Source organism: Trachypithecus francoisi, unplaced genomic scaffold (genome assembly GCF_009764315.1).
Source record: "Trachypithecus francoisi isolate TF-2019V2 unplaced genomic scaffold, Tfra_2.0 Lachesis_group7, whole genome shotgun sequence".
In the NCBI taxonomy this organism is placed as follows: domain Eukaryota; kingdom Metazoa; phylum Chordata; class Mammalia; order Primates; family Cercopithecidae; genus Trachypithecus; species Trachypithecus francoisi.
Window position 1 is genome coordinate 97,805,131 of NW_022681472.1, and position 24,553 is coordinate 97,829,683.

At 60.7% G+C, this 24,553-nt stretch overlaps 1 protein-coding gene across 1 annotated transcript; it reads right to left on the reverse strand.

The window, feature by feature from the left end:
* Window positions 1-436: 436 nt before the first annotated feature.
* ARC (activity regulated cytoskeleton associated protein) lies at window positions 437-5,233 on the reverse strand. The gene is made up of 3 exons (XM_033203129.1): window positions 1,873-5,233; window positions 1,498-1,642; window positions 437-1,247 (listed from the first exon to the last, which is right to left on the reverse strand). The coding sequence occupies exon 1, from the start codon at window positions 3,668-3,670 to the stop codon at window positions 2,480-2,482; it is 1,191 nt and encodes a 396-aa protein (XP_033059020.1). The 5' UTR covers window positions 3,671-5,233; the 3' UTR covers window positions 437-1,247; window positions 1,498-1,642; window positions 1,873-2,479.
* Between the last annotated feature and the right edge of the window lie 19,320 nt (window positions 5,234-24,553).

The following is a 24,553-nucleotide window of genomic DNA, read 5'->3' on the forward strand; positions in this document are numbered from 1 at the left end:
TGCACTGACTAGGTCCCCAGGGCCCCAGAGCCTGAGATAGCTGTGTGGGCCAAGCCCTAGCTGTAGTCCCCCCATGCACTCAGCTGTACACCCCACATGCCAGTAGGACTTACAGAGGGGCAGGCCTCAGCTCAGCATGAATAGGGCTCCCCCAGTCAGCAGTCACCCTCACTGGTGGCCACCCCAGGCCTGGAGGCAGGGCTGAGCTAGGCCTAGTGGGCTGCGGCGTGGCTGCAGTGTGGGGCCCTGAGGGTGTTTTCCCCTGAGGATCCAGGACCCTAATGGAGGCTGCCCTGTTGGTACTCCCCGAGCCCCTGGAGACCTCGCACTACACCCATGGGGTCTCCAGGGTCACCCTCTGGGCCGGAGGACCTGTGTCTGTAGCTCCACTCCTGCCCAGCCCAAGCACACAGAAGAAGCAACATGAACACTCCAAGAAGTTTCAGTGTTTTATTAACAAAATCTTACAAAAAGAGTCTGTCTTTGGGGTAAGGTACACAGGGCCTGGACGGACATTTAAGGCCTGGTCTGTGTGGGGGTAAGGGGCAGGGGTCGGCCACAGCCTCATGAGGTTTCCAGGGTCTTCACAGGCTCCAGGGCTTCCCCAAAGCCTGTGCCAGCCTGTGAGGATCGGTTATGGCTTATGTGCAAAAATAAAATCTGTGGGGCTGGCAGGGTATGGGCTGAAGATTTGTCAGAGTGGTCTGTAGGGCTGGTCCCCCAGTGGACAAGGCAGAAAGATGAACCCTGAGCCAGCGCCTGCTCAGGCTGCAGACACTAGTGGCCCACCAGCACCAGGGTTCTGGTGTCAGGGCAGAGCAGAATGCCTGGAGGAGCCCCAGGAGCAAAGGCTTCTGGGATCTCCTTCCTGCAGCTGGGCTCAGGGCTGCTGGGCAGGAGTAGGAGCTGTGGCCCCAGCCTTGGGGCTCCTGAAAGCCTCTGGCAGAGAGGATGGCCTGGCAGCGGGCGGGGTTTCCCTGCTGGGAGGGAGGCAGGACCCGACTCCTGCTGCAGTGGCTCTGGGGGCAGGCAGCTGGTGGCCAGCGGGGCGGGCTTCGTGACAGGCCCTGGCCCTCACGCTGGCGCTTAGGGCTAAGCTGGGGCTCCTGCCCTCTGCTGCAGCTGACTCCTCTCTGTAGCACCCCTCTGGGCTGTCCCGGGACTTCGCCTCCCATGCAGGCAGCCTGCAAGGTGAGGGGTGGGTGGTGCCCAGCACAGCAGCAAAGACTTTGTGGGAACCTTGAGACCTGAAAGAGGAGGAGAGTGTGCAATGAGGGACCGTGCAGGACAGTAGCCAGGGCTCCACAGGGAGGGTCTGGGGCTGGTGGATGGTGCTGGTCTTCCAGGGCAGAGGACCCCCGACCCTGTCAGAGCCTCCCAGCTTGCCTGAGCACTGGGGAGTGGCCTGGGCCCCAGGGTGTCTGGGGTCTGGGGAGGAGCTCATTTGGCTGGGACAGCTGATGGTGGGGTCTGGGTGGGAGGGTGGCGCCCTGTCACCTGTTGTCACTCTCCTGGCTCCGATGGTACCAGCTGCTGCCTCAGCCGGATTTGAGGACTCAGCCCCTCTGGGACCCTCCGCCTGCCATGGGTGAGTCACGAGCTGAGCTCTGATTCTTCTCCAGGCGGGCGTGAATCACTGGAGCTGGGGAGAGAAAGCACGGGTCCATGTGAGAGCTGGCTCAGCAAACTGCCCCTGCCTCCCACCTGGCCCACTCTCCCTGATGCCCCCTTCCATGATGCCACCCCCACCCCATCCCTTCGGCTAACTTGCTGGGGGCCCGAGCCTCAGTGGGCTCTCCTCAAAAACAGCCTCCGGGTCCCACTAGCTCTCAGATGCCCCACAGTGGGTGTTGCCTTGGGGCAGGGGCTCACCTGAGGGGCCAGGAAGCACTGGGACATCAGGTCTGCTGCTGCTGCGTCTGCGACTTCTGCTCTCCCCTGGGAGGAGGGGGAGGGGGCCGTGCTGCCCGAGGCTGGCCAGCTGCCCTGGGAGGCAGGGAGGGCGTCAGCTGGCTCTGCAGATGCTGGGAGAGGGCGGCAGCGCCGGAAGTCGAGGCTCCCTTAGCATTGGCTCTGCCCTAGCTTCTGCTCTGGGGTGTCCCATGAGCTTGGTGGCCGCTGGCCCCTGCTATCCGGACACTTGGTTTTCTGGATGTCCAGAGGGCCTGGGCATTGTAGCAGAATGAGGAAGCTGGGGTGTTCTGTGATGGCCTGAGAGTGTGGAGGGTGGGGTCCAGGCCGGGGAAGACAGACAGAGGGAGGGCGATGGGCGGAGCCCTGCAGGGGGGAGGGCTCTTTGCTGCTGGGCTGTGGTGCCCACATCTGGATGACACGAGTGTGTGAGAGTCCTCCCAGAGCCCGAGGGGGCACCCAGCTGGACCAGGGCTTCCCCTGCAGGAGTCAGCCCCAGCTCAAAAGTATTGGTGGGCAAAGCCACAGGCTGGATGTGGTGGGCAGGCTGGGGGCTCTGGGATGCCCTCTACTCGGGCTGGGTCCGGTCACTGGCCACGGACTCGCTGTTGGGGGCAGGCGTGAGGGCCTCGGCCTCATCCTCCGCAGGGACGTGGGGGACGGCAGGCTCCGCCGCCTGCTCCAGGTCATCCTGCACCTCCATGCCCCTCTGGATGAGCTGCTCCAGGGTCTTGGGCAGCGGGTGGCGCAGGAAACGCTTGAGCTTGGGCTGCAGGGTGCCCACCACGTACTGGATGATCTCCTCCTCATCCGCGTCCACGTAGAGCGTCTGGTACAGGTCCCGCTTGCGCCACAGGAACTGGTCCAGCGGCTCGCCCTGCTTCTGCGGCAGGTCCAGCTCACGCTGGATGGCCTCTCGGGACAGCGTGCCCTCGCTGTACTGCAGGAACTCTTTCTTGAACTCCACCCAGTTCTTTACGGAGCCCTGCTTGAACTCCCACCACTTCTTGGCCGGCCCATTCATGTGGTTCTGGATCTGGGACAGCCAGTACTCCTCAGAGCCGCCCACCTGCCGCAAGTACTCCTCCAGGTGGCTCAGGAATTCTCGAGGGTCCTCGAAGATCTGTGTGTCCACGCCAGGGCTGGGCTGCCCGTCCTCACCAGGGACCCATGGCTGGTACTGCTGGGCCTCGGCGGGCTCCTGTCCGGGCAGCTCGCCAGCGGCCGGGGGCGGGGTGATGGCGTAGGGGCTGACGGTGTAGTCGTAGCCGTCCGCCTCGTGGCAGTAGCTCTCAGGACCCCCCACGCCCACGGAGACGGTGTGGCGGGCCGGCTCGCTGCCCACCGGGTACTTGCCACCCGTAGACTCCAGGCGGTCGGCCCAGCGCTCCAGGCGGTAGAACACCTCGCGCCACACGTGCATCTCACGCTTGACCCAGCGCTCCAGGTTGGCGATGGTCTCCTGGCAGCGGCACAGGCAGGCCTTGATGGACTTCTTCCAGCGCTGCGAGTCGCTCGTGGGCACGTAGCCGTCCAGGTTGCTCTCCAGCTTCCCCACCGACCGGTGCAGTCCCTTCAGCTCGCGCTCCACCTGCTTGGACACCTCGGTCAGCAGGTGCCGGTGCGTCCGCCGCACGTGCTCTAGCATCTCCGCCCGGCACTTCCCGATCTGCAGGATCACGTTGGGCTTGGCCGCGGGCCCGCCCCGCGGCCCGGGATAGGCGTGGAGCCCGCCGCTGGTCCGGTGGTCCAGCTCCATCTGTGCGCAGGTGCTCGGGCAGGCGACAAACTCCTCGGGGCGGACGAAGGGAGGGCGCTGGGGTCCGGCGGCGGTGCCCGGCGGCCTGGGTCCCGTGCGGAGCTGCGGGGAGCGCCTGTCTGTCGCTGCGGGCCGGCGGCGGGGCTGGCGGAGTGCGCCCGGAGAGGCAGGTCCAGCTCTGCTGCTGCGGAGGGAGGACGCGGCGCCCCAGCTCTGCGCTGAGTCCCGGCCGCCGGCTCTTTATGCCGCCAGCGCGGCCCGTGGGCGGCCGGCTCGCCGAGCCCCGTTTCTCATTGGCCCAGCCGCAGGCTCCCCGCCAGCGCCCCGCCCGCGCCCCTGCAGGCCCCGCCCCGCGCCCACTCGGCTCCTGGGCGGCGAAGGTACTGGAGGTCCCACCCCTTGCACACATGGAGGGGCTGGGATGACTAATCCCTCCGCTCCGCACCTCCCACCCCGGGCGGCGGAGCTCATTCAGCCTGCGGGGACCGGAGGGGCTGAAGCCTGGCACTGGGAGCCCCTCCCACGCCCCCTCCTGGGTGCTGGGCGGGCTGTCATCTCCTGCCTCCCAGGGTCCCAAGGTGGGCTTCCTCCTCTCCACTCGCCTCCCTCTTTGCGGGGCTGGAGGGGGCTGGCGCTGGCCACTGCTCTCCTGGGTCCTCACTACCCCTGACCCTGTCCACCCAGCTGTGCAGGATGTGCAGCTCAGCCCGGGAAGGACCCTCCCGATCAGCCTCCTGTGCCCAGGGACTCAGCAACTCTACACGCACACATGTGAGCTCCTAGATGCGGCTTTGAACTCCTACCACCCCTGCCCAGGTGGTCCCGAGTCCACGTCTTGGGCTCTGTGTGAGGGACACACAGCCAGGCCGAGGCTCTCTCTGCCTGACCCTGGCGTTGGTGTGCATGGTGACACGTACCCGTGTGGCTGTGACTGGACAGGGTTGCCCTGTGCCCCCACACCCAGGTCTCTGGTGAGGCCCAATACTTTTCGGTGTTCCCAGGGAAATCTGGAAGCTGCTACCTGGGGGGGCTGGGATTTGGAGGACATGGAGGGAATATTAGCCTCCAGTGAAGAGAACTGGGCCCTGAAGCCCCTGGCTATATCAAGAACCTGGCCAGAGGCTCCAAGACTTCTAAGAAGATGGAAGAGGGGAGGAGAGAGGGAGACAGGGAGGGAGGAGGACGGAGGAAAAGGAGAGGGGGAGGGGGAGACAAGAGCAGGGAGGAGGGAGGAGGGCGGTGCTGGCAGCACAGTGTATCAGGAGAGGCAGAGGGAAGCCAAGCTCCATATAAGGAGCGGGGCTCCGGAAGCCGAGACTCCCTCGGGAGGGAGGCCCCTTCTGCCTCCCTGGCAACCTGGCAGGGGTAGGGACGCCCTTCCTGAGTTACTCCAGTGCTGGCTGGATAGGCATGGGTCTCAGGTCCTCTGATGTTACCCAGGCATGGGTGACACACACCGTTCCCCACAGCCAGAGGGCCATGAGCACATCATAGCTGACAATCAGGACACCTTGTCCCCGCTGCCAGCTGCCCTGTCCCTCTCTCAGCCACATATATGCTGCACACTCATATCCCCACTCACACCCCCACATACACACTCATACCCCCACTCTAACCCCACCCCACACACTCATGCCCTCACTCACAGCTCCCACACACTCATGCCCTCACTCACAGCCCCCACACACACACTCATACCCCCCACTCACAGCCCTCAGTTCCCCCTGTCTTATTAATACTCCCTGTCTTATTCAGGCACTCAAGGGCACACAGGTACCCACTTGCTGGAATCCCCACTCCCTGCCCACCCTCTGAGGCCCCCCCACTGGCTCTCCCAGGGAGACCTCTCCCTGCCTCAGAGCCAGTCTGTCTCCTCCTTCCTTCCGCCCCTGGGGGGAATGTCTTTCTGTCAAAAACTCCCCAAAAATGGCTCTCCTGGCATTTCTAATTAAAGGTAAGTGGGCGGACAGAGAAGGGAGGGCGGAGGGGCACCACGGAGCTGGGAGCGGGGAGCCAGGCAGAGAAGCCTCCAGCACAGGGACCTTCCCACTGCTCCACTGTGGAATCCCTGGGAGAGGAGCTGGGTGGGCACATGCGGGACGGGCAGATGCCAGCAGCCTCGGGTGAGTGCAGCTGGCGGTCACCGAGGTCCACATGTCTGGGTTGGGGCCAGTCTGAGCCTGTAGGTGTTGTCTGGGTGCTGGGCACTGACCGTGTATGTGTGTCCCTGTGAGAACCAGCACTTCATTGATCGGAGGCCAGCCCCGCCAGGGTTTACAAGCCCGTGAGGCCCCTGACGTCCCCGCCAGGGCACAGCTCTTAGGCCTCTGGCCAGCAGTGGCCTCCAGCTGACACCCCCACCTGAGGCATCAGCAAGCTGACAAGGAGGCAGGACTGAGCCAAGGTTGCAGGTGGTGCCACTGCCTCAGTTCCCTCACCCGTGTGGAGGGAGCCAGGCCTGGAGAGGGGTGAGTGCCCAAGGTGGCCCGGTGAGCAAGGCAGGGCTGGGCAGGAGCCAGGCCCTTGGTGAGGAATCCTGGTGTCCTCCCCTCAATGCCCCATGGCCCGTCACCACCCCTGTCACCTGCTGAACAACAAGCCAGAAGTGGCCAAGCTGAGACCGGTGGGAGAGCACAGAGCCTGCCCTGGATGGCACGAGGGCAGGCAGCGTCGGGGATGCCACGCAGAGCCCCATCCCCCCCTCCCCAACCCTCTCCAGCAGGGTCTGCAGAGGCTGTGAATGCTGGCCTGAGCTGACAGGTGACAGGCAACAGCTGCAGCTGCCGGGAACACTTAATCGCTGCCCAATTATCGCCCCAGAAGCCCTCACCAAACCCCCGCACTGCAGCCTGAGGAAAGGAGGCCGGGCTGGCTCCCATCCACCTGGAGCGGGGGCCTCTCCCAACAGGGGCCTGCCCTGCCCCTCTCTCCCGCCCACCCGCACTCCCTGCCAGTCCCTGACAGCCACTGGAGCCGCATGGCTCAGAGGTGCAGGTGGGGGAAGCAACAGGGGAAGGGGATGGAGGCTAAACCTGCACAAGGAGGTCAGGAGCCCCTGGGGGACCCACACTCTCAAAGCCAGCCTGGTCTGCTGCTGGGCGGGTCTGACAGCTCTGAGGCCCCACCTGCCTGAGAGAAAGGGTCCTGCAGGGCAGTGTGAGGTAGCCCGTGATCCCCAGGTTCTCTTCACGGTTGAGATCTCCACCAGGCTCACAACAGCCTCAAAGGACCTCTTAGTGCTGGTTCCTGAGCCCCTGCCACCTAGGTCCCCAGAGGTGTGGGGGTACCTGCTCTGAAAGGCAGGGGCCACCCTGTGCCCTGGCCTCCCTTCTCCTTCTGGGGTGCCCAGCCGCCTCTGCTCCTGCCTGATCAGAGCTAAGGGAGTCGGCTCTCTCCCTGCGGCCTCAGACTGTCTCAGCCCCGGCTGACCCACTCCGGCAGGGCATTTCTGGATTACCAGGAGCGTTCACAGGGCAGATGCTGACCTTGGGCATCCTGCTGCTCCCCCAGGTTGGCCCTGCTGAGCTCGGGTGCCGGGAGTTAGTGCAGCTCAGCAGGGAGAGGCAAACACAGGCCCCTTCAGGCCAGAGCTCACGCCCACCCCCACTCACACACATGCGCACACACATGAGCACACGCAGAGGCACACAGCTCCCCCATCTCCCCTGCCTCCAGGCTCTGTCCTCTTTGGAAAGAACCCAGATTGCCCCCAACTCTGCCTTAGCCCCCAACACCACCGTCTTCATAAAGGCCCTTCCTCACCTACCCACTGCTGGCCGCACACACCTGCCCACCCCACCCTTTGCACACATTGCAGGGCTCCTGCTGTCCTTCCGTGTGGGCTGTGTGGAGTGAGGAGCTGGCAGCAGGGAAGGAATGCGGCAGTCCTAGGGGTTGGTTCGGGCACCCGCCCCCCACATGTGACCACTCACCAGCCTTGTGGCCTTATCTGTCACCACCCACTGCCCGGTGGGACTGGAGGAGAAGAAACAGGCTGTCCTATGCCCTCTGGGTGCCCACTGCTGGGCCAGGCTGCATGGCCAGACCTGGGGGCCAGTCTCTCAGCCACCTGCTCACACCGGGTGTCCCTTGCTGTCCAGCCCAGGGCTCCACAGGCTACAGGAGCTGCTGACCTCCAACCTCGCTGGGCTCCCGGGTCCACGTGTCCTCTTCTCATGTTGCCTCCTCCTCACAGGCACAGGGCAAGTCTGTCCCAGCTGCCTGGCCTGGCTGAGTCCCTGCACCACTCTACAGGTGGTGCCCACAGGTGAACACCTGAGCGTAAGCAGGGCCTGGCCCAGAGCAGGCACTGGCAAGGGTCTGGGGCTAGAATGGTTCCTGTTCCATTCCTTTCTAGTCAGGAAACACTGGAGCCTCAGTTTTCCATCCATAAAGTGGGTGGCAATACCAAGGCCTTGAGGGCTGGCTGGAGCTCCGGGGCTCCAGGAGCCTCGTCCCTGGCCTCTTGTCACCCCGTCTGGTGAGGTTTCTCCTAGCTGTTCCTGCTGGAGCCTCTCATCAGTGCCACTCTGGAGCCTGAGAAGTGGTCAGGGGGGTCCCGCCCTCAGCTCCTCAGGAAAGGTTCTGGGGACTTCCTCGCCCTGCCCACCTCCTCTGTCCTCCGAGATCTGGCCAGCGCCCGCCCCTGGTGTCACTCCTGAGGTGGCAGCACAGACCTGGTGACTAATTGCGGGAGATCTGGGTCCAGCTGGGAGATCTGGGTCCAGGCAGCTGGGAGGACACCTGTGCCCTGCTGTCTTCATCCTGAGGGCCACCTGCAGTGGGGACGGGCCAGGGTAGGCAGACAGCAGAGCTGGGGGTAAGGGTCCCAGTCCACCTCCAAAGCATGGGCGGGGGGTGGTACACAGCAGGTTAGGGCAGAGCTGGGGAAAAGACCAAGGAGGCAGAAAGGACTGAGGTGGAAAGTAGAGGGGCAGAGGAGAGGCCGGGGCGCAGCTGCTCCTGCTTGGCCACCCAGGTAGATGCTCTCGCCTCAGCTTCCACAGGGGTCCTTAGGGGTGGGAGGACCTACCCCAGGCTGCTGAGTGGGCAAGTGACAGAGGTGAGGTCCTCATCCATCAACCCACCTGCCTAACTCCCAGCTGCTGCAGCCAGACAGCCTCTGCAAGAGCCCTGGAGGGGACCAGGGTGGAATGGGCAGGGGTCTTGGGAGACCCCTATCAGGGATGGGAACCGCGCTTGGTGTTCCCAAGGTGGCACCAAGGGCCGGGAAAGACCCTGAGGGATGGGAGGGGACCCGAGGAGTGGGCTGGCTCTGGCACTGGCGCAGAAGATGGAAGCTGATGGCCTGGGGGCCAGTTGGAGATGGGTGCAGGATGGGTGGGCCCAGGGGCCTCCTAGCCCCTCTCCTTCTGCAACCTCCCCAGCCCCCTGGGGCTACGGGAACATTTTCTTTCTGATCCCCCCCAACCCCACTCCCCCACCCCGCTCCTTCCTTCCTCTTCTCCTGTTGGCAGGCGCTGTGCTGCTGCGTCCTTGTCCCTGGAACAGGCAGCCTGTTCGTTCCGGGCCCCCACACACCAGACCCTCCTCCCTCCTCCTTCCTCCTTCCTGCCTCCTGCCTCAGCGCCTCCCGGTCCAGCCTCCAAGGAAAGTTCTGTATTTTTCCAGTCAGCCTGGCCCAGCTGCACAGGCGTCCCCTTGGGGCCGGTGGGGTCACGAGAGCCCAGGCCTCCACTGACCATTGGCAGAGAAGGGACGTGCGCTCCTCACCACCGCCACCCCAGCCATGCACGGAAGGGGAAATCGAGGTCCAGAGAGGGCCGGGGATTAGCCTGAGCCACACAGCAAGGAAGGCCAGAGCCAGGACAGGAAGTGTGTCTGGGGTCTCTGGGGTCTTGGAGAGACTCCAGCCTCCCAGACGTGTCCCATGAGCACGTTCACTTCCTGTGTGACTGTAGGTGGGTCCCCTAAGCCCCCATGCCCTCTCTGGCCTCGGTTTCCTCGCCGAGGAAGTGCTCCGAGGAAGCTCCAGCTCTGCCCTGCCCAGTCGGTGGGTGATTCCGTCAACAAAAGTTCCCGAGACAGGCTTGGCAGGTACTAAGCCAGGCAGAGGCATGACTCTGGGAGGGGGTGGAGTACAAGGAGGTGCAGAGCACCCCATAAAATAAGGGGTGGGCATCACCTTGCCCCCCCCAGGCTTTGCCATCCATCAGCACCAGCAAGTCGCCCCGCTCAGAGCTCTGCAAAGAACACCCACAGCTCTTTCCTTCCGGGCGCTCTTGCTGGGGGGTCAGACTGGCCCCTCTGACTGGCACTGCCCACACTGGCACATGGGAGGAGGGCCATCTGGGCACTGCGGGAGCAGATCCTGGGTGCACACGGGAGACAGGTGTGCTGGCGGGAACAGCAGGCGGGGCTGGGTCCAGGAGGTGCTTCACAGCAGGTTCCTCCAGCCTGGTCTGAGCACAGGACGAAGAACAAGGCACCGCTCATTGTGCATCTCCATGAGGCACTGTGTGACCTCATGTAAGTCACTCAGCCTCTTTGGCCCCACATCCTTGTCCACAGGGGACAGACTGGACTGAGTGGAGGCTGAGGTCCTTCTCAGCTTGGGTGGTGTGGCAGAGGGTGAGGAGGAGCCCATGGGCCCTGGATCACCAGCCTCCCTCCACCCAGAATGCCCCGTCCACGCCACTGCCCGCCACCCCCTGTTCAACTGACAAATGTCTGAGTGTTAACACCTAAGCATGAAGAGTAGCTTTGCTGTAAGTGTTGTCTGAACCTGAGCCCAACACCGCCACCTCCAGGAAGCCTTCCTGACCTCCTCATGCCACGTCGATTGAGTCTTCTGCGTGCCTTGGCCTCCCGTGTGTGTGCTACCATGGGAGCCCCTGAGTACAAATGGAGTCTTCCTGCGTGTCTGTGTGTGTGTGTGTGCATGTGTGTAAGTGTATGAGAGTGTGTGTGCATGTGTGTAAGTGTATGAGTGTGTGTGTGCATGTGTGTAAGTGTATGAGTGTGTGTGTGCATGTGTGTAAGTGTATGAGAGTGTGTGTGTGAGTGGGTGGGCCAGGGTACCCTTCTCTTGTACACCTACTGGCATGTGCCCTGAGCTTGCCCTGGGCACATGGAACATGGTTCTGGCTCCATTGGAGATGCTCTGACCCCCGAGGTGTGTGAGGCCACCAGTGGGTAGGTGAGGAAGGGCCTTTGTGAAGAGGGTGGTGTGGGGAGCCAAGGAGGAGCTGGGGGTCCCTTGTGTTGGGTTTTGCCAGCATGGAGCCGGGGAGGGACATGAGGAGGACTTGCCAGGAGCCACTGGAGTCCGGCCTGGGGGGATTGGAGCCTGGCGCTCCCCTACACTGGGTCCCCAGCCAGGCTGTGTGCCCACCCACACCTCCCTGGACGCCCACCTGGCCCAGATTGTGCTGCAGGAACCCCGAGGGTGGCTGCCCCAAAATCAGGACGAAGGATTCACTGCCAGCTGGCCAAGCCAGACACCCCCAGAGCTGGGGGTTCAGGATGCCCGTGCCAGGGAGGGGGTGGCGTCCAAGACGGCACGCTGCCCCCACCCTGATGGCTGCGCTTTCCTGCTGTTCTCTGCATCTCCATTTAAATCTCTCCCCAGTGCCAGCCAGGCTGCCAGCATCCCCAGCTCACTTCCGGAGCCATAAAAGGAGAGAGACTGAGAATAGCGCAGCTGTGACGCCGCCAGGAGCTCCTCACGCATGCAGACTCTGCACCACCCGCCCGCCCGCCCGCTCTCTGAGGTGCTGGCCTGAAGGGACCCCTGCCCAGCCCCAGCCCTACTAGGAGTGGATGACCTGAGCCCCCGGCTGGGAGGTCAGGGGCCAAGAGTCACGCAGCCCTGCCTTGGCTCCGGTATGACACTGCAAGCTGCTAGGCTCCCGGGATTTAACATCACCATCCCTGCTCCCGGGCACTGGGCCCCGCGAGGGCATGGCTGCACAGGAGGGGTGCAGGCAGCAGAGGGCGGGGGGAGACACCCCTCTCCCAAGAGGTCCTGGCCCTGCCCAGTGGCCCTTCAGGCTCCCACAAATTCCCAGGGACCCTTCCCGAGGCGGAGCGAGCCGGCTCTGTGGTGGACATGGCTTGGGGCGCACAGAGGGGACAGTCATTGCCTACTGAGCACCAGCAGGTTCTGGGAGCTGAGTCAGCTTCTCTGCATGGTCTTGCCTACCCTGGGAGATGAGGGAGATGCTGAGACCCAGAGGGCAGAGCCTCCTTTTCGGGAGGTCCCAGCACCACGTCCCCAGACACCATGGGTGCCCACATCTGCCTGGGGCACCCCCAGCTCACTCGTGAGGCTCAGCAGTGGGGAGTGTGTTGGGACACAGGGCTGGCGGCTTGGGTGGTCACGCTGGTCCCTGAGCTCAGAAGGACTGTGCTGGGTTTAGCACTGTGCAATTTTGATTCATTTTTGGACAAAGGGCCTCTGTTTTCACTTTGTGCTGGACCCCAGCCATTATGCCACTGGTCCCTCCTACCAGAGTCTCCTTCCTGATCCCAGGGTGGGGGTGGGGAGCCCACTGTGCTGTGTGTTTCTGGAAAAGCAGGTGGCAGCAGAGGTCCTGTGGTGAGAAAAGGAGGGCCCTGCTGTACACCGGCCATCTTGCTGAGTCTCAGAATAGCTGGGAGGGCGATCGGTGTCACCTCACTTTACAGATGAGGAAATTGAGGCACAGAGATGGCAAGGGGTGTGCCTGGCAAGCCGGGCCATAGTGAATGACTGAGCTGTGATTTGTACCCAGGCGCTCCTGGCCCTGAGGCCACCAGTCCTCAGCCTGCTGCCATCTGCTGCTCCCAAGAGCCAGGTCGGGGTCCTCAGGAGCCCCTCTGAGCTGACCATGGGGCAGCCAGCTGGGGAGGCTCAACTGGTGAGAAGCCTGGGCGGTCTGCGTGGGCAGGACCAGGGCCGGTGCGTCTTGCTCCCACGTGAGCCCATGTCCCTCTGTTGCATCTTGGTCCTAAGGTGCATCCAGTGGCAGACCTGGGTCCTGGGAGGGCATGGCAGGATGAGGGGGCTGCAGAGCCCTGGGTGGGCTGGGGGAGCCCAGAGGTGGAGAGGTGGCTGGCAGAAGCACATCCATCTCTCTGACACCGCCTGATCACTGCACGCTGGCGCTGAGCCTCTGAGCAGCCTGGTGGTGGGTGGGTCAGGGAAGGTCAGGCTGGGGTCAGCACCTGCCATGGCCACCGGGCTTCTCTCACTGTCCCCGGAAAGGGGACGGGGAGGGGCCTTCTCCTCTCCTTTTTTCCCTCTCCCAAGTCAGTGAACTCTGAGGCCCCGGAGGGTCAGGAATTGCTGAGATCACAGAGGAGGGGGTGCACCAAGCCTGCCCTCTGCTCCCCACTCCAGGGGCTATGAAACTCCAATGTCACAGAGTCCTCTAAAAATGCATTTATTCCTTCCTGGGCCAAGTCAGACTGGGGATCAGATCCCAGTGGAGGGGCAGCGCCTGAGGGTGTGGCCTGCCCAAGAGAAGAGCAGGGTGCCTCAGGGGCAGCAGAGGAAGGTGGGCTGTGAGTTCAGGCTGGGTCAGGGCACTGAGCCAGGCAGGGGCTGCTCTGCTCACAGCTGGCAAGCCTGGACCCATGTGCAGGTGTCTGCAGGAAGGGCTCTGGGACCCCAGGCTGTCCTCAGGCTCCCCGGACTCTGGCAGCTCAGGCTGTTCTCCTGGGCCAGGTCCTGCCAGCCTTCCCTCCGTCCTGGGTCCGGGGCTGAGCGGACTCCTTTGAGGCCTGCACGCCACCTGCTGGCCGTGCCCCGCCTCACACGGTCTCCCGCCATCCCTGACTCCCTTTCAGTGGTCCCTCTCTCCATCGCTCTACCTACCGCCCCCACCCACCCCTGTATCTCCCTGCCCCTGCCTCGTCTTTGTCATGCCTCTCTGTCCCGCTCTGTCCCCCTCTGTCAGTCTCTAACCCTTTCTGTCCCTCTCTGGCTCCAGCCCTTGGCCCTCCCTAAGGACAGTGGCCGTGCTCCTCACGCCAGAAAGAGGAGTGGAGAGGGGCGGCCAGGCCCTTTCAGGGCGTCCAGATGGAGGCTGTGTCCACAGACTATGGACCCCAAGAGGACAGGGGGAGCAGGTGAGGGCCAATATGGGGGCAGTTGTCTCACTGCCACAGACACCCTGTCCCCAGAGCTGGTGGTCAGGGAGAAGTCACGGGGTCAGAGGGGTGCACACCCCTCCAGCTCCACCCTTGGATCTGCACCCCACCCCACAAGCATGCCCCACTGAGCTCCAGAAATGTGGGCCTCTCCACACCCCCCAGAAGCCTCTGCAGGCCCCAGACCCACTCCTGGAGACTGAACCCCACCTGAATGCACCCCTTTCCTTTCCAAAACCTCCAGGACTAAAGCCTCAGCCCTCCTCCTGTCCTCCCTGCCTGGGGGAGCTGAGAACAAGCACCTGAGCGTCATGGTTTCCACCCAGGCCTCCCCTACCCTGACAGCCCCGCCCCTCATCCCAGGGAGCTCCTCCTTCCTAGAGCACTGAGGCTTTCCTCAGAGCCTGCCTGCCACCCACAGTCTCCCTCAGATCTGAGATGCCCCATTCCAGGGTCTGTGCAGGCCTGGGAGATCTGGAAACCCTCGCGGTGGAGGTCAGGCTCCCCCAGACACTAAGCTCGGCCTTGGGAAGTCAGGTTTTCCATGTGCGGGACAGAGACCCAGAGACTGACAGAGAGAAGGAAGTGAGATGGGCAATTGGGGCAGACAAGCGGCTTCTCAGCGCCCAGGCATTGCCTGTCCCCCAGAGCACAGGATGGGGACACGGAGAGCCCAGGGCCCCCAGTCCAGTCTCAGGAGCCCTTGCCAGAGGCGGAAGGCTAAGGTGTGTGCGTAGCCACTGGAGAGTGCACTGTCGCCCGATTTTCATAAGCAGGAGCTGCTCCAGGAGCCCTGAATCTCCCAGGAGCTGCGACTGGCCACGGGAGGGACGGGCCAGACCCCTACATGCCTTTCTCACCCCGAGGCGTGCTCACCAAGGCCCACCGCTCTCCCACGAGTGGCTCAGGCTCGGACCTGAATGTCCCATTTACGAGTTGCCATAATTATTATCACAACCACTTCATCCCACCCCACTGCCAGTCATCACCTGCATCACCACCATCAAAACCACCAACTCTCCCACCACCACAACTATCACCACTACCACCACCATCATCCCCTCAACTGCCATCAACAATGTGGCCTCCTGGCACTATCACCACCATTATCATCTTAATTGCCATCAGCACCATCACCACCATCCCAACTACCATCATCACCATGGCCTCCCATCACCACCACCCCACCACAGCCCCTTCCACCGCAGCCATCATAACCACACTCTCCATACTACCCCAAACCGTGAGCACCACCCCACCTTCATTCTTGTCACCAACATTTCCACCCAGGAACTCCGTTACATCCCCACCACACCCACCATCTTACCTGTAAACTTTGTGTCATCATCTCCACCTCTACCAACCTCATTTTCTCCACCACTACCCCAGGTAGTCCTACCACCACCAGCAAAACCACCACTTCAACTCTCCATCAATGCAACTGTCACAGCCAGCACCACCAATGATTTCCATCACCACTGTGTCCACCGCCATCAACCCATAACCCTGACCTCCCACTGTCACCACCCCATAGCCATGAACTCCCATTCTCACACCTGATAACCATGACCCCCCACTGTCACCTCCTCATAACCATGACCCCCCACTCTCACTACCTCATAACCATGACCTCTCACTGTCACCACCTCATAACCACGACCTCCCACTGTCACCACCTCATAACCATGACCTCCCACTGTCACCATCCCATAACCATGATCTCCCACTCTCACACCTGATAACCATGACCCCCCACTGTCACCACCTCATAACCATGACCTCCCACTGTCACCACCTCATAACCATGACCTCACACTCTCACACCTGATAACCATGACCTCCCACTGTCACCACCTCATAACCATGACCTCCCACTGTCACCACCTCATAACCATGACCTCCCACTCTCACACCTGATAACCATGACCTCCCACTCTCACACTTCATAACCGTGACCCCCCACTGTCACCATCTCATAACCATGACCCCCCACTCTCACACCTCATAACCATGACCCCCCACTGTCACCACCTCATAACCGTGACCCCCCACTGTCACCACCTCATAACCATGACCCCGCACTGTCACCACTACTCACTGTTATTCCCATCATCTACATCTCAGTCACCATCACCACACCACAGTGCTTGCCACTTCCCCCTCACTGCCACCACCTTCATTATATGAGCACCCCAACTCCAGGTTGCTTTCTGGCTGACAATAGATTTTACTAATGAGGGTAAGGTTTTGAGGGAGACAGTATTGGGTTCAGATTCCGGTCATGGTCATTACTGGCTATGTGTCTGTGGGCAAGTTTTTCAATCCACTTTCCTAAGGCACAGAAAGGACAGGATATCGCAATTCAGACCTTGTTTCCTGTAATAGGGAACTCCTGAAAACCACGTATTGGCTGCCTAGCCTTCCAGAGGCAGTGGGTTAGGCTGCGAGTCCCTGCAGCCCCATCTCCTCACCCAGCCATGTGGAGGGTCTCCCAGGAGAGCATGACTCATGGGATGGCTTGGCTGAGCCAGCGATCAGAATGATGGTGTGCTGTCACCAAGCCTCTGGGAGATTCCACTTCGTTTCAAAGATCAGATGAAACCCCAGCTGGTGAGTAGCTCCTGCACCCAGAGCTGGGTGTGGAAGACCCCGCCACAGTGAAGGCTTTTCAAGCTTGGCCTTGGAGGAAACTTGCTTCTAGCCCCTGTTTCTGTTTCTTCAAACAAGCTGTCACTAAAAACAGAAGTTTCTCTTTCTGTGGTTACCAGTGCTGAGAGGTCTGATGAATTTCAAAGTGTTTGCTGAAATACCCATTTTCTGTTCTGACATCTGACTCTCAATCCTCTCAGTGCGAAGTTGCTGAGCAACAATCAAGAACCCGCCTGTGCTGCAGTAATCATCGCAGTGGTGACAGCGCCCACCTGGCAGGCGGACAGCAAGGATTAGGTCGAGCAGAACCTGACACACAAAGCACTTGCTCCATGTCACTGTTCGACTGTTATTACAATGATTATCACTGGGTGTGGGTTTGCACTGGCCCTGGGCTGGGTCTCCTGTTGAGAAAACGCCACAGCCCTCAAGCCTCCCCTAGCCCAGGACAGGCACATGGCACAGGCAGAGTGGCAGGAGGTTATGGGAGCCATGAGGAACACTTCAAGGGTGCTGTAGACCATGCCTGTTCCTGAGGCTCCTCGTGTGTCCACCAAGGGCCAGCTCCAAGTTCCTGCATGGAGGATGCCCTCTGACTCTGAGACACATTTCCTGCCCTGGACTCCAACAGACCTGGGGCACCCCTGAATGCTAATTGTGCCACCAGCCCTGGAGCACCTTGAAGGCATAGACCATGCCCTGCTCATGCCCGAATGACCAGCACCTGGCCCAGCCCCCATGGGGGATACTCAGTGAGCATGCTGGAGGGCAGGTGCAGGTGTCATACCCATCTACCTCACCAGGGGTGAGAACAGCAGCTGCTCCATTCCCAGGCTGCTTTGCTGAGCCTCTTGCCAAGTTAGGGGGACCCAGAACCACCCAGCCTGAATCTGAGACTTAGCCCTGGCTGAGCTCTACTTCCAGGGTGGTAAGGGAACCCGAGTCCAGGAGCAGTGGTGGCCAGCAGCAGCTCAGCCTCTGAAACCCACACTTGTCAAGCTTCCCAAGGACAACGCTTTTTGCCCTTCTTGTTTCTAATTAAAAAGAATTAGTCAGCAGAGTGGCATGCTTATGGACAGTGCCAAGGGACATTACTGCATGGCTTTATTCATCAATGGGAGGGGCAGATGCCGTCCTTCTGGAGACTGGCACAGAATCTCGTTCTCTGCGACTAACTGCTTGGAAGCTCAAGCCACCTCCCAGCTGAACCAATGACTCATTAGACTTTTTTCTGACTCCTTCTCCCCCTCTCTCCTTCTCTCCCACCCTCCTTTCTTCAGGTTTGGCTAGACCCACCAAGAAAAGGCATCGTGCAGAAGCACTGTACAGGCATCGGACCCCCTCCCCCTTACAGGTGAGCCTGCTGAGGCAGGGAGGGGCTCCCAGAGATGAGGGGACAGAATTGGGCACAGAATCCAGGAGTGTGACTCCTCAATTAGGGAAGAGCCTACCACACAAGGTGGGTTTGCCCCAGACAGAGAGGTCCCTGGGGAAGGGAGGTCTCAGGAGCAGGGACTCAGCTTTGAGCTCAACCTGGTCACTTTCCCTCTCTGGCCTCAGGTCTCTTCAATGAACACTGGGAACATTAAGCCATGTCACCTGCCCAGGGTACAATCTGAGGACAAGTGGAACATTCAGGAGTGGGGTTGTCATCTTCAATCCATCCTGGCTCAGGAGAAAACAACACTCTCTCTCCCACAAATGCCTACAAGAGGCCAAAGAGATGAAAACTGCTTTGGCAAGGGGTCATATCGGCCCCCAGCCCTGGTCTCTCTTTCTGGGCTGATAGGGAGGGGCCTGAGTCCATTCCACAGCCTCCATGGAAGGCAGCCTTTCAGAGACTAAAGGGAATGTCCCCTGCCAGCCTACAACAGGGATAGGGGCTTGAAGAAGGCATGGTCTAAATCTGTGGACAGTCAGCTAAGCCAGTTTTAGGAAGAGCTGTCAGTCCACTTGTGGCCTCAGAGCCTGACAGTCAATCGTCACTACCATCATTATCACCCATAACACCCACCTGGCCAACACCCTCATTGCCTCCACCAAAACCAAATGTCACCACCACCACCAATTCCAACACTGACACAAATGCCCTCATTACCACCCCCAACCTACCACCTTTGACATCACCATGATGGTTATTACTGTCATTACTCTCACCATCGTCATCACTATCTCAGATAATGATATCATCATTGTCTTCACCATCATAACTATTACCGTCATATGAGCATCAGCATCACCATTATCATAATCATTGCTATCATTATTATTGATAGTGATATCACCATCACCACCATCACCATCATTATCACCACTATGACCATCATTATCTTCACCATTATCACTATCACCATCATCATCATCACCATCACCATCATAATCTTCATCATCGCTATCACCATCATCATCACCACCATCACCATCACCATCATCATCATCAACACCATGATGGATAATAATATAATCGTTGTCTTCACCATCACAACCATCATCATCATCATTATCATCATCACCATCACCACCTCATCATTAACACTATGATGGATAATATCATTGTCTTCACCATCATAACCATCACCATTACTATCATCACCATCACCACCAACACTACCACCACTATCATCATCATCACCATTATCACCATCATCATCACTATCACCGTCATCATCACCATCATTACTATCACTATCACTGATAGTGATATCAACACCATTATTATTAGCAGCAGCAGCATCACCATCACAATCATCACCATCATCCTCATGAGTTCACCACCACTATCATGATTATCACCATTATTACCACTGTCATTCTCATGACCTTCTTTATAACACCATTGTCTCAGGACAAAACCTGAGTGGCTCCTGAGGAGTGGATGGGGAGGTGATGGGCCAGTGGGCAGCTGTGCAAGCCTGGAAGACTTTGTCCCTTTCCTCTCTGTCCAGGCAAGGGTCAAAAGGCTCTGGAAGGAATACATCCCTGGGATTAGAGATGGGATGACTCTAAGGTGTGAGGTCCCAGGGAGTCAAGCTCCCCTGACACACCCTCAGCTAGTGAGTCGGATTCCTTGCTCACTCCTAGTTTGCTTAGCAAGGAGCCCTCATGTTGATTTCTTTTTTTGTTCAACAGTGCTTTATTGGAGACTTCCTTTGGTGATGGGGGCATTGGGGAAGTCCATAGGTGATTCGTCACACCCTGACATTGAGGAGTTTCTGGTTTGTTTGCAGGTGGCCTTTGCTAGAGATAAGAAGTGCTGAGAGCTGCAGGGGTCCAGGGATGGCTCACCCTCAGGGAGGCACAAACACCCTGAGAACTGGGACACCAGGGAAGGGAGAGCTGGGCAGGGGCCTGCCAGCCACCTCACAGAGAAGAAGACAGGAGTCTAGGTGGGTGCCCCAAAGGGGCTTCACCAACTGTAGCCTCCTTCCAGTGCCTCTAGCACCCAGGACTCCCACCCACTGCTGGCGTCGGTGCTCCCAGCCTGGTGAGGGCAGGGACCCAGGGCCCCTGATTCCAGCTGTGATCCCAGTTGGTAGGCAAGTCCCCTTCTCCACCTCTCCCCACACTTGCTCTCCCAGCCTCCTCTCAAGAAAAGCCCACCTCTTGCTCTGGCAGAACAAGGGTGGAGGGCCTGGGTCTTCAACCTTGTTGACCATGTTTATTCTGCTCAGGATCCGGCTCGATGGCTTGATTCTACTCATCCCCCACCCCCACCCCCACCCCACTTCCATTCCTGCGAGGGGAGTGCTGGGTCCAGCCCTGAGAAGAACAAACTTGGCCATGTGCAGAAACATGAGAGACCCACGAGGAATCATCTTTCAGAACCATTTCAGAGGCAGTCTCCAGAGGGAGGCCACTCTCATCACCCAGGATCCTGCAGAGTGATGGTCAGCCCTGCTGAGAACAGCCACTGTCTCAGGTCAGACTCCCTGGAAGGAGAGCATACAATGAGGCCTTTTGTTCAAGAGCTTTGCTAAGGGAGTCTCTCAAGAGAAGCAGGACTGTGAGGGGAAAGAGCTGGGCAAGGCTTTGTTCGTAGCTAGAAGCCAGTTTCAGTTGGTCTCACTGGGGGCTCTGGGGCATGAAACCACTGAGTGAATGCCCCTGGAGGTGGAGGGCAGCTTACCCAATCCCATGCCAGTCAGTGCAACAAATTTCCCAGAACCGAGGAGTGCCAGACAGCAGGAACGGTTTGTACTCTCTCTTGGTTTCTGTAATCAGGAACTCATAAGGGGCTCAGCTCAGGGTGGCTCTGAGCTACAGTGGAGGTGCCAGCTGGGCTGGGTCATCTGAGGGTTCCACTGAGGAGGCGTCTGCTTCTAAGCTTATTCACACAGAGCCTGGCAGAGGCCTCAGTTCCTCACTGGTTGTCGACTGGGACACACACACACACACACACGACAGCTCCCCGGAGGGCCCAGGGGCACTCTCAGACCCAAGTCATTCCTGACCCTTCCTGGCCCTTGCGGGGACATCAGTGAGCAGCAAAACCGCCCAGGGGGCCTCGCTTCTCCTTCAGCACCTTGGACAGAGCTCGTCCAGGGCCGCGGGACTGCTGGAGCTGTCAGGCAACAGCCCTGCGCTGTGTGGGCAAGGGGCAGGTGGCAGGGGCCCACCCCTCCAGGTGTTTCTGGACAGTCTGAGGGCCGGACCCCTCTCCTCTGGTGGCCCCAGGGCAAATGCCCCAGGAAACTGTGAGCGAAAGGGGAATGCAGGGAGGGCGGGGAGACACAGCCATCTCGCTCTGGGGTCAGGGTCGCCTCCGCTCCTTGCTCACTCAGGCTTCTCACGGAAAATGGGAAGGATGGGGCCTCCCTTCAGAGGCTTGTCGGGGGGCACCACAGGGATGAGGTACAGTGAGGGTCACCGCTCTCTGGTGGTCTGCCCACCCCCACCCCTTGCCAGTTTCATCCAGTGAAGCCCAGGGTCCCTCTTCTCCGAGTGTGATGAAGGAGGCCCCGCGCACACTCACAGCCAGTGAGGCAGTGGCCACTGTCTGGGGCCATGGCCCTGTAGGCAAGGCTGTGGTGCTGGTGAGGCAGAATCGTGATGCCGGAGGAGGTAGCACCATGGTGTAGTGTCGGACAGCATCCTAGAGGGCACTGGAAGGAGGAGGCTGCTGCTGAGGCTGCCGGGAGAGGGGCCACCTCATCCAGCACCATGGCCCCGCCCCATCCAGCATCTTGGCCCCTCCCCCTTCAACACCAGGAACCTGCCCCATCCGGGACCATGGGCCAGCTCCAGTAACTCGTGGGAGAGGGAAGATCTGTGCCTCTTCTCTGCAAGGTCCCAGTCCTAGGTTCAGCCAGTGTCCCCACTGGGCCCCTTGAGGCAGGGGCTGTCTGAATGGATACAGGGCAAGGCAGAAGTTTGCATCCCCTGAGGGCCACTGCCAGCAGGGCATTCTGGGGCCATCCCACCCTGGGACCTCCCAATACCCTGCCAGTCCCTGTTGCCATGTCTCAGGACAGCCTCCTGACCCCTGTAGTAAAGAGGCCACTAGCACTAGCTGGTGACTGAGAGAGACCAAAGCCCAGGAACCCATGGCCTCTGAGGGTGGAGCCTGGAGTAAAGGGGTCTTTGTTCTGGTGCCCAGGGGACCTCCCCACGGCTGAGAAGGTGTAGCCCTGGGTGCTCTCCCAGAGCAGGCGGGGGGTCCAAACTTGGGGGACTTCAGCTGTGACACTTCTCCTCCCACTACGATGAGTCAGCTCCCCCGTCCACCCCCAGGACCGCTGCCTGTCACCCAGAGGACCTGCACCCTCAGTCAGTGTGGAGCTGTGGTGGGGGCGAGAGGAGAGGAGTGTGGCCAGGGACGGCACTGAGTCACCAAGGGGGAGGAGGCAGGAAGACAGCTCTTGGCTTCTCTGGGTTAAGAGCAAAGCACACACCTGCGGACACCCATCCCGTGGTCTCACCCTCCACACGGTCCACAGGGGACGGGGCCAGGGCTCAGTGCGTGCCTGGGGTTGGAGTAGAGTAGGAGCCAGGGCCGGGTCTGGTCCTCCTGTCCAAGCTGCCAGAAAGAAGCATCAGTTATTAGGCTCCAGCTCTGGGCTTCAGGCCTCTGTTGGCCATACACGTCCATGTTCCACACTTGCTGCAGGCCCTCAGGTGTGCCCTCCCAGCATCTGTCCCTGCAGCCATGGCCTCCATTCATCCTGCACGTCATGTAGGAAACACAGTGCCTGCCCTGTGCCTGGCACTCCAGCCCCCCAGAGGAATTAGCCTGGTGCGAGCCCAGGAAAGAACAACCTTCCCGTTGACACTGAGGGGTCCGTGCTTGGGCACTGTGGTCTCCCTGGGGGAAGTGGGGAGCCAGAGGAAGGTGGGAAGATTTGAGGGTGGGGCGTTCTGGGCAATGACAGGGACCTGGGGTGGCCATGGGAGGGGACAGCAGAAGGTATGCGAGGGGGGCCATTGGAGGTATGGAAGGAGAGGCGAGCTTTTCTGAGCTGTCCCTGGGAACAAGGACAGAAAGGTGAGGAGGAAGAAAACAGGCTGCACAGGCCCTCCTCCCTGTCCCCCATGAGGCCTCAGGGAGCCCCTGCCCAGCGCCGGGGCCCTGTCCACCTAGCCCGTCCTGTGGCGCGACCTCTAACGCCTGCCCTTCCCTGCATTTCCTGGGCTCTCCCCAAGAATCCACCTCCCCAGGAGTTGGACCCAGGCCCCTGTCCCAGTGAAACTGGGGCCTTCGGGAGCCCCAAGGAAATGCGGCTCCCCCAGCCCTGCTGGCCCCTTGCTGCCCCGGGCCCCACCCCAGCCCCTGCCAGGGGTCCCTTGCTTCCTCCACGTCCCTCCGTTCCTCTGAAATTTGCATCTCACCTTCCTGCAGGGCCACTGCACCCCGCCTTCCAGAGGCCCTCTGGGATCCTCTGATCCTGGCCCCGCTGCCATCCCATAGGTCACACAGTGCCTGTGGCTCACACACGCCGTCACTGCCCAGATCCACGCCTGGCGGGCCTCTGGCTGCCCTGCTTCTGGGCTGATCCGGGAAGAAGCTACTTTCTGGGTCAGGGGCACCTGCAATCCCTGAAGAGTCCGGCAGAGGGCACTGTTTCCTCCCCGAGAGAAAACACAGCAAGCCGGGGTCTGTGTGGAAGGGGGTCTGTGCCAGTCACCCATCCGCAGGGTCCACACCCGGCAGCACAGCCCTGCCTTCAGCTGAGAGGCTGTCCGGGAGGGGCTGTGACCAAGGAGGCGACAGCCCCAACTGGCTCTCCGGCCTCTGCCTAAGGGGCAGCCAGTGATCTCAGACACCGGGAGCCGCCATGGCCTCCCACCCTCTGGCCTCTGCCTCCCACTGGCCCACTGGCTGTCCGGGGCTGGCCCACAGCTAGAAGGTCAACTCCTTCCCACAGGCACATCCCCTACCGGGCTCCCGCCCAGCCCTGGGCAGTCTGGGCCACAGCTGCTCCCCCAGGGTTAATCCCTGGCCCTGCTGCTGACGCAGGGGCTCGAGGTGCTGAGCAGTAAGCCTAGGGCAGTGGGGCCAGAAGGGCACAGCCAGACTGCCAGAGAGGGAGTGTGTGCAGAGGCTGGCATCCCGGGGCCCAGTTCCTGGCAGCCCCTGGCAGTCCCAGGAGACACTGACATGATGGGCATTTGTATCCACTGATGCTGTCGGATAACTGTGGCAGCCCCAGGCCGGCTCCTCCCAGGGTCCGGGGCTCCAGACTACTCTTTGACCGGGAAGAGCAGTCCAGGTAGAGGCCACTCCACAAGGGCGTCTGGAGTTGGAGGCCTGTGGTGGTCCCTGAGCTCCAACCTACTGTGCCAGGTGTGGACTTTGGAGGCATGAAATTTCTCAGGTAGGGTAGGCACCAGCCAGATTCAAGGGCCAGGGCACTGCCCAGCAACCCCTCCGCCAAGGGGCCAGAGAGCGGGACACACCGGCACAACATCACCCAGAGTGAAGCCAAGGGTCGCTGGAGTGTCCCGAGTTCCCTGTGAAAGGGGCTGTTGTGGGGACACCCCACAGCCCACCACCTGGCCTTGCCCTCTCCACGTCTGCTATGGTACAAATGTGACCCCTCCAAAACCCAGGACTGAGAGGTGATGAGTCCGTGAGGCTGCTCTCCTGTGGGCCCAAGGCCCTGAACGAGGCTCCACACAGCGCCCCTGCCCTGCCCTCTGCCT